The 15940-nt window shown below is 44.7% G+C and overlaps 1 protein-coding gene across 2 annotated transcripts in view; it reads right to left on the reverse strand.

Annotated features, from left to right (window-relative positions):
* Positions 1-15940, reverse strand: part of tacc2 (transforming, acidic coiled-coil containing protein 2) — a 52866-nt gene that overhangs the window by 34430 nt on the left and 2496 nt on the right. The window contains exons 2-4 of one of the 2 annotated variants that reach the window (XM_062400641.1): positions 9387-9625; positions 8037-8138; positions 126-6200 (exon numbers count right to left, since the gene is read on the reverse strand). In XM_062400641.1, the coding sequence (XP_062256625.1) occupies positions 126-6200; positions 8037-8138; positions 9387-9625 (6416 nt within the window). The remainder of the gene's footprint in view (positions 1-125; positions 6201-8036; positions 8139-9386; positions 9626-15940) is intronic. The other variant, XM_062400642.1, reaches the window with a different exon arrangement.

Below are 15940 nucleotides of genomic sequence, written 5' to 3' on the forward strand. Positions count from 1 at the left end.
GGAAAAGTTTCAAATAATGTAAGTGCACAAGTCAACAAAATATTAACATAGGTCTAGGCGTTTTAAGAGAATTGCTACATATTGTATGTGTATCAACTTTGCACACATACTGTTGTTGTCTTTACCTTAAGGTCTCCACTGAGTTAACTCTCTGTTGACCTTGAGAACAGGATGCAGCCTCTTTTAGAGCTTTTATCCAGTCAGTATCCGGTTCGTGGGCTGTTAGTCCAGGATCAGGCCTCTCAGCAGCCTCTACATCCACAGACAGTTGTTCAACGGGTGAGGTGCAGGAAGGAGCTTCATCGAGTGTTTTACATTCACTTTGGGAAGCAGCGACACTGTGCTTCACCTCAGTGTCACGTTTGACATCTGTGGGTTTTGATAAGGACAACAGATTGTGCAGCTTCTCTAATTGGGCAGAATCTTTTGGGAACTTTGACTCATGGAGAGCAAAGCTCCCCTCAGAAAGACAAACAGTCCTGTTGGTGCTGCCGTCTGATAACCCACTTTCACAGAGCTCTGAAGCTTTAACTGATTCTGAACGACTCTGAGTTTGATTTAAAAGCTCTTGTTTTTCCCTGGCTTCGTTGTTTATTGCCTTTCTCTCACTTTGTCCGTTCCCCTGGCTGCTGGCTTTCTCTCCGTCCAACGCTGCTTTATCTTCCCTTGTGATCTCCTCTACATCAGGGCCTTTTATGGCTGTTTGTGCTACTGGGCTGCTCTGTGTGACTGAGCTTTTATTGGGGCTTTGCAGCTCAAAAGACCCGCACCCTGCATCCAGCATTTCACACTCCTCAGTCTCACTACTGTTGCTTTTCACAGCTACTGCAGCACTAACATCGTTTTCCACAGTTTCTGGTTGCCTATCAGGATCAGGCAGGGCACTGAATGTTTCTGTACGAGGTTCCTCAGCCTCTTTTGCACTCGGAATAACAGTGGTATGAATGTCATGACTATCTGTGCTGAGCTTTGATGGAGCCGGTATCCTGAAAGGTGAAGTCTCATGTACCTGTGATGCAGACTCAGGAGGAACAGCAGTGTTCATTGAGGTCTCTTGTTGGTCTTGACACGCAGCTGACAGATTTCCTTTTTGCTGACCTTTACCACCCATTTCACTCAGACACTCGGAGCTTGGCATTAAATCTTCAGCTGAACTAACTGCCACTAACCCAGGGCTTTTATTCCCATCCACCACCTGTCCTGTCTCCCCTAGAGGAGAGCAGGTTGTTCCTGTCACTATGTCAGTCGGTGCGTTTCTCTCAGCAGCCCCTCCACTCTCATTTACATCACTGCTGGTGGGAAATGGCACATATACCCTGTCAACTCCTTTTACAGCTTGTGATCCATCTGCGGCTTCTTTCTCTAGACCTAATACTTGTTCTGAGCCTCTGCTGTCATCATGTATCAACTCCTTCCTACTTTCTGACCGACACAAACTCTCGACAGCGCCGTCTCTTCCTTCTTCTGCCTCTTTTCTTCCTGGAACCAGTGCTTCGGCCTTCCCTTTCTTTTTTTCTCCCCCCTCTAGGCAACCACCTGATACCTCCTCTGTGGGGTCTCTGGATCCCTGACGCTGCTGTTGCTCCTGTTGCTGAGCAAAACAGTTTGGATCTGGTAATTGGCCAGAGGCTGCATTCAAAACTGGTACTGGGTCCCTGTCAGAGCAGAGTTCCAGTGTTGCTGTCGCAGTTTGGCACAAACTCGGATCAGAAACAGTCTGTGGTTCCCTAACAGACTCTGTGTTGAGCGTGTATTTAGACGACCCTGCAGGTCTGTCTGGGGAAAGGCAAGAAGCCTCTGTCTCACTTTCAGATGCAGTCCCACCCTTCCTCTCTCCTTCCACCCTTATTGGTGACTCATTGTTTTCTACTATATGTTTATGTGGTGGCTGCAGGTCTCCAGTTTCCCCTTCAGCCTCTTTATCTGGTCCAATATTCTCTTGTGGTTTTCCTATCAGCAGCTCCCTACTGCTTTCCTTTTCCTTTTGATTTCCCATTGTTGCTTCTTCAACGTCTTTCCTGTCTCCTTCAAACAGCACAGATGACGGATGACATTCCATTTTGCATTTTCCTTTTATATTGTCTTTTTTCACATCATCAGCCTCGTTGGTAGGCGGGTCAGAGCTGAGTGGGCAGACATCATTTATGAGGTCATTCCGAATGGAAGCTTCAGAGATAACAGGCTTAATTGCAATAGGGTCAGGGTCAGTTTGAGATAAAGAAATCAAATTATCATAGTCATCATTTGCAGGAGCCCCCACTGCATCAAGAGGCTGAAACAGATTTCCCTCTGGTGAAAATAGGATATTTACATCATTTATCACATTATTTTTGATCTCCGCATCTGTGGCATAATTTCTATCCTCCAGTTTTGTTTCATCTCCTTCAGCACTGACATCAGCGTGCTCCAGATCCCACGCTAAAGATATATGTGTCATTTCCCCGCCCTTGGTGTCCTCCACATCTCCGGAGACTTTGGTTCCGTCACCATCAGCAATGCGCTTCTCTGTATCCTCAGGAAGACAGATACCACAGTCATTAATGAACTCCCAGTGACTCAACATTGGGCCAGGGGGCCGCAGCACAAAAGCAGGATTACTGGCACATTGATCGATAGCAGGAATCGACTGGTCAGAAACTGTCACTTCTGAAGTCCCTGATTCATTTTCACTCTGCTGATCATTCAAAGGATCGGTTTGATCTAACGGGGTAGGGTGCTGATGACTGGGGTCTCTGGGCGTTGTCTGAATAGAGGCAGTGCAGGCTAAGGTGACAGTTACAGGTTCTGAACTGGGATCAAAGTCAGTAAAGATCGTCCCAACAGGTACCTCAGCAGAGGTGTCACTTAGAGGCTCACAAGTAACATTATCAGCTGGACACACAGAACTTGAAGGGAGGGGGGGTTGGTTACCTTCATTTTCTTCACGAATGACAGCGGCATCCCTGAGTGAAAGCGACTCGCCAGGCTTGAATGAAACTATAGAGTCAACCTGGGACTTATTCATCTCGTTCTCCTTTGACAAACACAGATTTAAAGGATCTTTCATTGTTTCCGCCTCTTCTTGCTTGATCTCCTCTGTCGACACCTGTCCAGCTGTTCCAAGATCAGGGTTAGAGATGGCACTTCCTGCTGTTTTTAAAAGGTCAAAACATTCTTCATTACCAGTCTGATCCGTCTCTGTAGGACATGGATGCTGTTTTGTGCAGGCTTCTTTTGCTGATTGTAAATCCACAGTGTTGGTCACTGACTTGTTGTTACCTAACGGATCTATTGCAACATTCTCCTTGGTATCTTTGGTTGCCAAATCTTCTTTATCCAACTCGAGCTCTTTCGGATAGTCTGCTAAGCTTTGTGTTGTGGGCTCATCCTTGGTAGACGCTGCACTGGTGGGGATTTCTGGCCTCTTCAAGCTGAGGAAATCTGGGAAGATGTAGCTGGCCTCAACCACGGGATGATGCAAACTCTCATGTACAATCAGAGGGGGCAGAGAGGCGCAGTCCATCGGCAGCAACGACCTGTTCCTCAGATCCACAGAGGAACTGCCCTCTCCTTTCACTGTATCTGCAAAGTGAACTCTGTGGTTGCCTCCACTGCTGCCTCCACACACAAACACAGCCCCTCCGGACATAGCAGGGTTACCAGTGTTGCTGTGGGCTTGAACTTGGATCTCAGCTGCACTTTCTGTGGTGCCACTCTCAGGCTGTACCTGTTGATCGTTGCTTGTTTGCCGCTCGACTGGGTCTCGTTGCGAAGTAGTCAGAGGCGGAGGTTTGAGCAGGAGCTGGCTGTCGTTTCTCTCTGTCTCTGTGATGGATGACTCCTCACAAGTGTGTCCCAAAGACACTGCTTCGCCTGGAATCAAATTCTGTTTGAGATCAGCCCTCACCCCTTTGTTTGCATTGCTGGAGCTGTGCTCAGGCTGAGTGGGGAGCGGCGCGGAGTTAGAGTGATGGTCTTGTTCGGTGTAGATGCTCCCAGCGACGGCAGCATTCGGCTCCCTCCAGCTCTGTGACTTCGGCTGTGACTGTGCAACATCGGTGGGCGGACACTTCTCAGTCTCAGCTGATGACACCCCACTAGCATAGCCTTCTGGCTGGCTGAATGAACTGTGGTCTGTAGCAAGCCCTCCTTTCTCTTCCACCTCCTTTCTTTGTCCTCCTCCCCCCTCTTCTGCTCCCTCCAATCCCACAGCACTGTGAGCCTGACGATGAGGACCAGTAAGTATCCCTAGGGGAGAATTATTGATGTAAGCTTCTAACAGGAGCGTCTCCTTCTCTCTGTCTCCCTCTTCGGCTGGCGAGCTCTCTGCGTCTGCAACATGAACGCTGGTCTCTTGCGGTCCCTTCATTTCCGTCTCAGCCGAGTTGTGTGGCATTTTGCCGCTGCAGCCTTTCTCAGACGCGGACTCTCTGTCTTTGGCCGAGAATGCAAGTCCACATTTTCCCTGTGAACCGATTAATGGGAGCTGAGGAGGGCTGTCCGGGAGCCCTTCTCTCTCTCCGTCTGCAGAGCTGAGGCACTTTTCTCTTCCTCCCAATCCCTCCTTTGCTCCTGCTTTCTCACTCTCTGCAAATGCTACAGTAGCTACTCTCTCCGGTGAATTGCAACTCACGCTCTCTCCCTCTCCCTTGCTTTTTATCACTTCTGGCATCGTGGGTGTTGTCAGTGGCAACGCAGCTACCACCACTATAGCCTGTTCAAGGGCACCCTCCATGTAACTCTCTCCCACACAAGTTGGACTGTTAGTGAGTGGGCTCAGTTTCTCCTGTGTGAGTATCGCTGCTTCCGTGGTAACTATAACCTCCTGTGTTTGTGCATCCGATCTCTCATCAGCAGAAGCACGGGCATTGATAACTGCCGTTTGGACATGTGTCCTGGGTGTATTTTGGTTATTGATAACACCTCCGTTTGCATGTTGCCTCCTCTGCGGGTTCTTGTCTGAGCTCTCGCCACATGGGGCATCTGCAGGTGAACAGTCAGTAAGACGATCCTCTCTGCTCTGTGGGGGTGATAGACGGGGGCTGGGCGGTCCTGAAGGACTCAGCTGCTGCTTGTAATCAAATCCATTATCAGGCTGTTCTCCACAAATCACAAGGTCTGCCCCTGACACTGATTGTGCTTTGGCCTCTGAATCTGCTTGAATGAGTGACTCAGCCTGAAAATCACTGTCAGATTGTACTACTGCCTTTGCTTTCTGTTCAGTCTCTGCATTCTTCTTTTTATTCCTCCTTTGTTTCTTCTTTTCTTTCTTTTTTGTCTCTTTGTTCTGCCCGGCCTGTCTGGCACTCGCTGAATTCATCTGCTTATCTGTTTTTGACTGATTCTCCTCAAAGTCTGTTCCTGTCTGTGCTTCTGACTGCAACTCAGAAAATGCATCACCATCATTTAAAGGAAGTCTGTTGCCTCCCAATATTTCATTAACTAAATCATTTTTTTTTTCAGATTCAGCTATACAAACACTAATACTGCACTCATCACTGTTATTTTCTTTCTTTATGTCTGCAGTCTCTGTTATTACCTCTGTGCCTTCGGCCCTAATCACTGTGTTACAATCTAATCTGCCCTTTTCCCCAATGGTTGCAATAGAATCAACACGCTCCACTATTAGATCGTCTCTATGCTGAGGGGACACAAAGTCCTTTGGGGTTTCTTTACATGAATCTGACTTTGATGAGGGTGTTCTCTTCTGCTCATGTACCTCTTGTTCTACTTCTGACTTAATCTCTGCACATCCATCTGTGCTCTGTGTTACTTTTATTTCACATTTAGTCTCTGCTGCTCCGGCAGTATCGCCAGTGCCCAGTATATAATTCCTGAAACTAAACACAAGTACGTCTCTCTGAGTGTTTGCTGCCTCACTGTTTCCATGTGTGTCGTTGTTTCCATGGCCTCCACTGCTTTGTCCTGGCTGGACTATGATTGGAGACAGTGACGATGACTCACTTGACTTATTAACTGTCACGCCTACAGTTTTCTTTCCTTCATCATGAACAGTCTCCTGCGTGATGCCGGGCTGCTCTGTGGGAGTAAGAAGGCCCAGAGAGGCCATTTGCTCTTCACATTCCTGGAAGGCCTCTTGCAGCTCCCTGTCTATAAGCGCAGATGAGGGAGGGGTCAGGGGTCGGACACCCGAGTGAGGTGTGGCAGTGGGCTGAGGTGGAGGCTGGGCACCTGTGGGAACTGGGTCGCTGTCATGAGGCCTGAGTCGAGGGTAGGGTGACAGAGTGAAGGAGTTAGGACTGTCAGCCAGACAGCTGGTCATTCCACGATGCCACAGAGCGCTGCAATTGAAGCCCATGCTCACCGCACACACAACTGACCTCAGGATGCCTATTCTGAGGCTTGCGCATTCCTCTACAAGACATAATACCAGGTGTATTCTATGCAAATGGCTATTAATGAACATGCATGTATGTTCATACACAGCACAACACATGTTTTAGGATACACACCAAGTACAGAATCACATTGGCAGATTTCAAAGGCAGTTGTGTGCCTACACAATCCTCATTACTGTTAAGTAATGTAATCAGCCATTCCTGGAGGCCTGCTTATAGTTTAGAGTGCCAAGTGATCGGGTGCTTTGCAACATCCTTTTGCAACACTCCTGAATGTGAGAGCCTGAATTTTTAGTTGTACCAAAATTTCAGCCATTAAAAACTGGAGTGGTTTAAATTATTTGATTGGTGAATAATGTATTGGAATTATGACTTTGTATTGCTCATGCCAACTTTTTAAGTGGGAACCTATAATGGACACTATGAAAAGTCTGTACCCTTTTAATGCAGCAGCTAACTACTGCGTACTATACATAACAACACAGTCTATTCCATACTGATCACAATAAAGCAGAGTCTCTTGGCTTAGACATCAGAACACACATTTTATGTTCTGTGTCTATTGTTATGTACCTCATGTTACTTGTTTTATGTTCAGAGTCAATGAACCAGGCTAATAACCACCATATTGTGTATTATATAATTATATAATATACCTAATTATTAAAAATAATTCAGACCTGCCTGTATAAACCTTTCCATAAACCTATACGCTAATATAAGAGTATTTCAGAGCAGAAATGACCCTGCATCACACGTCTCAATGTATACAGTTAGCATTAAGAAGTTCAAGAGCAGGTGCAGTGTAGCTATTTCTCTTCCAGTTGTACTTGCTGAGTCACTGCTCAGCCACTGTCTTACAGGAAAATGGTGATGGGTTCATTTTAATCTCTAAGTCCAATTATGAGTATGTACAGATCATTATTATATAGGTAACATACATAACATAATCTACACTCCTACTCGAGTCATTACGGATGTCCAGATATAAGATCATAAATAAAGTTGAAAATACGATCCTTTTATAAGTGTTAGTGTATGTGGTTGGTTAATGCTTGACCCAATATGATTCCTCAGCTCTGTCATTTCCTTGTAAGAACAACCACTACCTACCTCACCTGACTAGCCTGCCACACAGGCCTGAATCTAATCCACTTGGCACTCATCCTGCTAAGGGGTGGAACAACAAAACACACTCAACAAGTTAGCAGAGGACTAGTTTTCTTGCAGTTTTGCATTTTAAGACTATGTTCACATTTGTCCCGGTACTTTGCAGGAATTCTGTTTATTTTTAATTCATCTTTTGTTAAGGTTTTAATCTGCCTTGGAAATGCTTTAAGAAATCAAGGTGTTACACAAGGAGCAATATTATTTGGGGCGTCACACAGAACTCATTCAGGCCTTCAACACATTAGTGCAATTTCTCTGAGACAAAAGCAGAGCGCCAGGTGACAGTCAGTTCGCACGTAATTCACCAGATTCAGATTGTGAAACAAGGGAGTCACCACACATCAAGCCAAGACCTCACCCGAACAGTGACATCCATCACACTGGTTAGAAATACTTGAACACTCAAAGCACCTTGGTTTTAATCTTTATACAGTATACTGCAGACCACTCTCCCACAGCAGACCACTCTCCCACAGCAGACTCCCCCCCCCAAACCATCATTCTCCTCATGCTGAGTCTCTCAGGTACCTTGTGTCTAGAACCACCTGCGGTCCACTCACTTCCACGTGATGCTGCAGGCTCGCCAGCAAAGGGTTCACCTGCTCACATTCCCCTGAGCTCGTCTGAGCTCTGCAGACATTCACACAAGCAACAAATCAATATCACATCAACGTTTACCTTGACTGTGTTTTTCATAAATATCTGTTCCCTTGCAGCCATAAATCGAGCATATATAAATATGCCATTATACAGTAATTCTAATATGAGACTTTATTGATGGTGACCCTGCACCTTCCAGAGTATCTCATTTCTACACTATATTTTATTGGTTTGGAATAAACAAGTTGATTATAAGCTGTAAGTATGATAAAGTGCGTCTGTGTATGATAAAGTATGTGCTGTCAAAGTAAAGATAGACTTTGAAAAATGTTTCCAATTAAAACTAAATCACATTGTAACTATCTGTCTATGTGTTAGTCCTGCAATCTATTGGTGTCCTGTCCAGGGTCTTTCCCGGCCTCTCAGCCAGTGCATGCTGGGATAGACTCCTGTCCCACGATGACCGACAACAATGTCACAACTATAATTAGATTTTTATCCATAACTTTGACTTGTGCAGTTTTCCTGCTGGACCCCACTCACTTAAAAAACTTAAATACAGAGCATCTCTCATTGCTTTTTATGCGGTGCTTATTGAGAAAATTGGTTTTCAAGGCCTTTCAAAGGACAAATGCTCCATAGGCTGCTTTCAGACATGCACTGAACTCCAGATAATCTCATGACATTCTCCAGAGGGGCTTTGTATGAGAGTATAAAAAAAATATCTGAGGGACATAAAAAACAGTTTCATAGACATAGAGGACACAGGCGAAGATGTCAGAAGTGCTTTTGGGGATAAGTCAATGTGCTGTAAACAAAAACACATGATCTCCGCAGCGGAACTAATTTATCACGTCCTACTTCAGGCACACGTCTCCCGGATGTTCTGGAGATTTCTTTGATGTTGTGAATGCGTAGCAGAAAATCTCCTGCTGCGTTATTCATACGTGAAAGGCCGGACCCATTGTGCGGAAATTGCCTGGAGTTCATGTCTAAAAGCAACTATAGTGACAGCAGGTTTATGATCTGTCTTACGTAGAAAATCCAAAAAGTCTGGTTTTACTTCCTTCTGTTTGTTCAGGAAACAGACAAGGAACGCAAACAACTGTAGTTAATTTACATGAACCACACTTCCTGTAACTGTAACAGCCACCAAAAACCAAGTAGACGGTAGGCTTTCTTTTTTATGGGATATCAAGTCCTAGGTTTTATCTTTCATGCACAGTTGTGTATGCACAAACATGTGACTGTATGTGTGTGTATGACCCCTGAACTTACCCCAGCGATGACCCCCAGATGTTGAACTCACTGCTGAAGTCTAGACTGGGCAGCAGGTCGTGTGGAAACTCCAGCTCATCCTTGTCCTCCTGGTCTGCAGCAGCACCTCCACTCTCCTCCACTCCGGTGAGGACCGGGACGTCGGGGTACACCGGCTGAAGAGGCAGACTCTGCAGGCTCGCCGAGACCTCGGTCAGCAGCGTCCTGTCGTCCCTCTGGGTCAAACTCTCAACTTCAGCCTGTGGATCAGAGGAACATGACTGAGGCGACGCACACTTCATGCTGAAGTCTCTGTTGGATTATGCATGACAGCGTGTGTATTTAAACAAGTGTGAGCGTGTTACAGGCAAACATGAGAACACCGTCAGAATTAAGGCTCAAAGCCAAACACAATGAACAAATAACTCCACCCATGTGTTAAGCGATTAACTAAGGGGTCATTTGTATAATACATAAGTCCTTTAGACTGAAGATGTCCTTTAAACGACTTCTTTCAAATGGCGTCTTTGTTCCTCAGCTTGTTTTTAATTTAGCTGTTACTGAAATGAAAGGACTATTTCCAGGCTCGCAGCATGGGACTCATTTCTGCAGCGTTGTTTGCACTAACTACTGATTAATTAAGGTGATTAATTGAAGGTATCTTAATTGATTGCTTGGCTGTATGGTGTCTTCCACCTCAGAATGACCTAATAAGGACGTCTGCTGCTGTACAATGTTTTTTCCCAGGGTGTCAAAACATTTTTTAACCCTGCGAGTAGGAATAATCATTAAAGACAAACCAGTTCTGCTGCCTGTGACGAGCATAATCACACATGTGGTTTCAGGAATTTCCTTGTGAGTGTGTCATTAAGATGACATTTTCCCTTTTGAATCCTTCAAAGTAACTTAGGCTGATAAAGTCTTTCCTGATCTCTGCCAGTCACTTCCCTGAAAAGAAAATGTTCAAACTGTGACCTGTCTTTCTTTCTGTCTCCCACACCGCAGCCACACACCGCAACACTTGGCTGTGGCATCATGTTGCAGCAACACTGGCATCCACAACACACAACATTCAGCTGTGGACTCTTGTGATGGAATTTGTCCCGCATGTGAAGCCTCGGTTTGCAGCGGTGGACGTGTTTCCCTTATCTCACCCTCACTGACTCAGATCTGTATGAAGGTGTGCGAATGCAGGCAATGTGACGCAGCCCTTTAACATTCAGATCATCTGGGACATGTGTGTACATGTGAGCCGTTTCTCTCTGAGAGTTTAAGCTGAACTAAGAGGTGAGTTGATTTGATTGTGTGTGTGCACAGAAGGACATAACGTGGCTGTTTGTCGAGGGGGTGCTGAGATTCGGAATCGAATCCATTCATTCATTATGTATGAAGTAGACAACATGGCTGCACACGCGCAGAGGTCGCTGTCGTCAAGAATGGATTAGAGACAAATCCACAGAACATACATTTTACTTTTACTTGTTATACATTTTAATATATTTTTGTTTTATAGAATATAGTTTTTAGAGCCGTACAGATGTGGATTTTTGGGGGCTTGGGCAGATATCAATGTGGTGGAGTTAAACAAATTTTCAATACTAACATGTCAATACATGGGTTAAATATAATTATTAAATATTTATGAAAGAGAAATGTAATTGAGGCCTGACAGTTTTACACAACCATTTAAAAATATCCAAAAAATAAACAGAAAATGCCAATACAATATTATACATATTAGAACAAGAAGACAATATAATGTTGTACTAAAAGATGGACTAAAGAATGGTCACCTGTGTGTGTGTGTGTGCATGTGTGTGTGTGTGTGTGTGTGTGGCTCTGACACACTGGATTCACCTGTGTCCCCGGGAAACAAAAACTCTGCCGTGCCAAGACTGATAATCATTGGCCAATTACATGTAACCTCTCTCATCTCATCTATGTAGACAGATATATTTTTAAAGGTGCTATTTTGGAGCACTCCTGATATGTTTCTCGTAAAAACATTTTTTCAGAAACATGGCACCACATTTGATTTCAATGTAAAAATCTAAAACTGAAAAGAAGAAACTGAATCCAAAAACAGTTCATCTTCAGATACGAGCGTTAATCTGTAACCTGCTGTTACCTTCTCTGTTGATGTTACATAATCGGATAAAAATAAAACCCTTCACACCTTCAAAGTCAGGCACGCAGAGATGAAGACAGTTTGATCCTAAGACGGCTGTATGTTGTTGACGTGTCTTGGGTTTCCTGTTTCCTGACCTTGTCACTAGACATGTGTGATACAGAAACAACACCAGAAAGCAGATAATGCTCAAATTTATACCTCACAGCCCTTCACCATGTTACTGGCCATTTAAAAAGTTCATTATGGAGTCAGTGTTACCAGGTGACGAGATGTCTCAGTAAGTTTGACCCAACACACACAGAAAGAGCAGTCTGTTATTAATTAACCCACGTGCAAACAAAACAGAAAGCAAGCTAAGGCTGCCTGGAAACTGCCGCTCCTCCAACAATCATTCAGAAGTGAACTTGACAGTGTCCATGTGCTAAACTTAAAGGCTTCACACAAACAGAGAGGAAAGCAGGAGCAGGCCCTCGCATTACAAACACACTCACACACACCATCCTGTGCAGAATGAAACACATCTGTCACTACAACTTTTATCCCACCAGCATCCCCTCTGTGTTGCACTCACCCAGCAGTGTGCTCCTCTCTCCTCTCTCAGTGCAGCTCCCCTGCTGCTGCTCTACTGTACTGGCAGCCTCTGTGTTTTGATGAGAGGGGCCGACGACGACACAAACATGCCGCAGCACATGATGCTGCTGACGCTCTCTCTCCCCTCCTCTCCTTTGGACTGACTCAGCTAACTTCCTCCTCCTCCTCCTCCTCCTCCTCCTCCTCCTCCTCTGTCCTCTATTGCAGCCGCTCCCCTGTTAAATTTCCATGAGCCTCCTCTGTGCTTTTGCAGTAAGTGTGTGTGATAGTGTGAGTTGAGTTTAGAAACACTACACTTCCAAACACTGGCAGACACAGTCCGTGCTGCTGAGACTTGACTGGGCTGGCCTATGCTGACAATACTCCTCCCTCCCCCTCTCTACTGTAAACTCTTTCCACGCAGCTCTCTCCCTCTCCCTCTCCCTCTCCCTCTCTCTCTATCCCCTCCTCCTCCTCCTCCTGTGTCTCCCTTCCCTCTTTTTCTCTCTTCCCCTATGCACCTCTCCTTCAGCCTCCTCCCTCCCTCCTTCTGTGCCTCATGCCTGGCCGGTTGCACTGGCTGCCTGACAGTGCCTCTGCAGGTGAATGCTGGGAATTAGGCCAAGGGTCGGACCTGCAGTGACCCTCTGGGAGAGGATCAGGTTACACTTCCAACAAGCTTTGGTTACATGCACTTGCACAGAGATGCACAACATCCTGCTGCATCCCAACAGCACCTTTCTCATCCTGCTCTGACCTCACTGTGTTGCTAAGGTCTGACATCATCCCTGTGTTCATCACTACACAAGGACATTTAAGCCACTTTTATACTTGGGTGATTCTCAAGAAACACAAACATAATGTAAAAATACATCATGATGAGTAAACTGTTTAGGATTAAACGCATTTTTTTGTTGTGACACTTTTCTCATTTGTATCCTCAAACACCAGGAAATGCACAACCAGGTGATAAAACCAGACAAAAAAAGTGCTCAGAGAAGTGATCACATTACACAGACCCTTGGTTCACTTCACTGTTCACCTGTGAGTTTCTCAATTGAATTGAAGCTTTTTACAATTGGTTTAGAATGGCTATGCTCCTGCTTATATCTGCTATAACCCCTACGGCTCTGACCACTGACTCAGATCCTCCAGCAGGGCCCTTTACTAACTGTTTTTAAATCACAACTCGTCACTAAAGGTGACTTTTGTTTTTCAAGCCTCTAAGCTGTGGAAGTGGAGATGTCTGACAGGCAAAGTCACTATTTGTTTATTTCTTCTCTTAAGGCTCATTTTAATGGTATGGTGAATTCGTAACTACTGGTATAGTTAAAGATATTTAGTATTTATCTTCTTGTGACATCTGTTTTATTGAACAGCACGTAAATTTGTTTTGAAAGGGGCTTTATTTGTATCAGTGTTGCATTTAGACTGAATAACAAACATCAAAGATGCATTCTCCAATGGCTGAGGTCCAAGGGGATAAAAATAAACCAATTCAAACTGAGTCATCACGGCCAGTACAGTCTGAGATAGGTTTCATTTGAAGGGATAATGACACACGTGGTTTAAAATCTACTTATTTTGACTGTATTCTAAAAACAAATGTTTTGGCTCAACAACAAGAAAAACTACGTAATTGTTTGCATCAATCTGTTCTAGAAATGAAGACTTGGAGAATTGGTTTTCTCTCTTAAACCAGTGTTGTTCTTAATTACAACTTACTTGATAATTACTCGAATATACTTACTCTTTAAAGATGCAGCAACATTTCTCCCTCTTTTTCACTCACACACACACAAACACACAGAAGTTGTTGTACCTGAAAGCTGTCATTGTGAGTTTCCTGTGGTGGAAACAGAACAACATTCTCTGGAGCGCCCTCTTCTGGCTGTAATGGGGAATGAAACAGATCTTTAAGAGGAAATTCTATAGTGAGTTATGAAGCTGTAGCAGTATGTACTAATGCAAGGATATTAAATCCAACTTGTTTTTGAGCTTTTAGTTTAAGACCCAGTTTGCAATCACATCCAGGCAGCTCCAGTGTACATAGTTTCTAGAGTCTATAGCTCATGAGACAAATGTTTATGTTAATCCTATTAGAATAATCCTGAATTCCACTGCTCGAGACCTCATGTCACATGGGCACATTTTTCAATCGGTGTCATTTTTCTAATTATTGTTACACAAAACAAAAAAGATTCAAAATAACAAGTTAACTGCAACCACATCTCTGGATGCCAATAGGAGGCCTTCACAGGAGGGATAATAAACTGAAGAAGCAAGAAAGCAAGCTTAGTAGAATCAGAGTGTGAGAGGAAACATAGATCCTGGCAAATATTGTGAGTCGTGGCATAAACAGCTAATGCTAACGTCTGCTCTACACAGGTTAACCACATAATAGATCAAAAAGCATGTTATCGGAATGCTTATTACAAAAGCCTCAAATTAAGCACAGGAATGTACACAAAGTCTGCAGCTCTGTAGACATTCTACGTGAAGCAGACAGTTTGTAATCATGAGAGCTGGTTTTGTTAGTCGTCCGTGCACGGAAGAGTTCAAGGTATGCACACTGCAGCAACTGGCAAACCAGCCATTCAGTGGCAGAAACTCGTTCTTACCAACGCCTCGGTCGTGCTGGTCTCGTTCCCCATGACTCAGCCAGCTGCAGGGCCACAACTGCCCAAACCAGCGGCGCCCCTCACATCAACTGTCTGAAAGACACTGGCACAGAAGAACCATCAGCATTCGGCCACATCCACATTCAACAAAGAGAGACTGGAGCAGAGGGAACGGGGGTGCTGTGGTCCCACACACTCCGTGGGATTAAAGCTCTTCGGTATGAGGTTGAAGTAGCAGGGACAGAGAATGTGAAAGTGCCTCTTCTTTTGGAGATTAGGGGGCCTGGGATGCTAAACCGCCCCCCAGGACCAAACTGTAGGCTTTAACTCAAATGATGTGAGCTTCATGGCAGGAAAAACAGCATCCAAACTTCTGGAGGTAGAATGGCACTAAGTGGAGCTCATACCCTGCCATGGCCCAACTGTCCCCAAATCAAACCACATTTAAATTCGCCAGATCTAGATGACATATTTGGATCTGCACCTTATTTCACAAATTTAGTCCAAGAGGAAAATGCTCAGAAAATGCACAATGTTGTAGAAAGTGAAAAAACATTCCTGGATACGCCCCCAATCTGAATCTGAATCAACATTTGGGTCAAGTAGGTTTTGCGTAATCATGCAAACAAACAAACGCAGACAAAAACATAACCTCCTTGGTGAAGGTAATAACTGTCATGTAAATACAGACGGGGATTTAACGTATTTCTCTAGGATAAATTATAAACAGCAGGTCCCCTCAAGTCTGGAACAACACCTACACATGTGGTGTATCACTTTGTGCAGGTGATGTGGCTGAGTGACTGCAGCATACGGACACAGTGACTGAGGAGGTGTAATTCCGTAAACTAATCCTAGCTGGATAAATATCAGATCTCCTGGCTCCGACCTGTGGCCCCTCGTCTGATTGAACATCAGGATCGAGACGATACACAAAACACCCAGGAGCTTCTCTTGTCAAATTAATCATCTCTATATTAACACATAAAACTACATTTAGAAAAAAAAACAGACATTTCACTTATTCAAAGAAAAGCACTGCAGCCTTCTACGTTGAGTGGAGCCACTGTCGTAACCCTGCTTCTGAGGGCATCTTTCCTCCTCTCACATGAACATATCAGTGTTGTTGCTGAGCAGTAAACACACAGCACCACACAGAGGCTGTTCATGCTTTTCCTCATATGACTGTAGGGACTTTGCTTAGTCAGAAAGCACTGACCTGGATATGTAAGACTATATAAATAGAAATCTAC

Source organism: Platichthys flesus, chromosome 12 (genome assembly GCF_949316205.1).
Source record: "Platichthys flesus chromosome 12, fPlaFle2.1, whole genome shotgun sequence".
NCBI classification, from domain to species: domain Eukaryota; kingdom Metazoa; phylum Chordata; class Actinopteri; order Pleuronectiformes; family Pleuronectidae; genus Platichthys; species Platichthys flesus.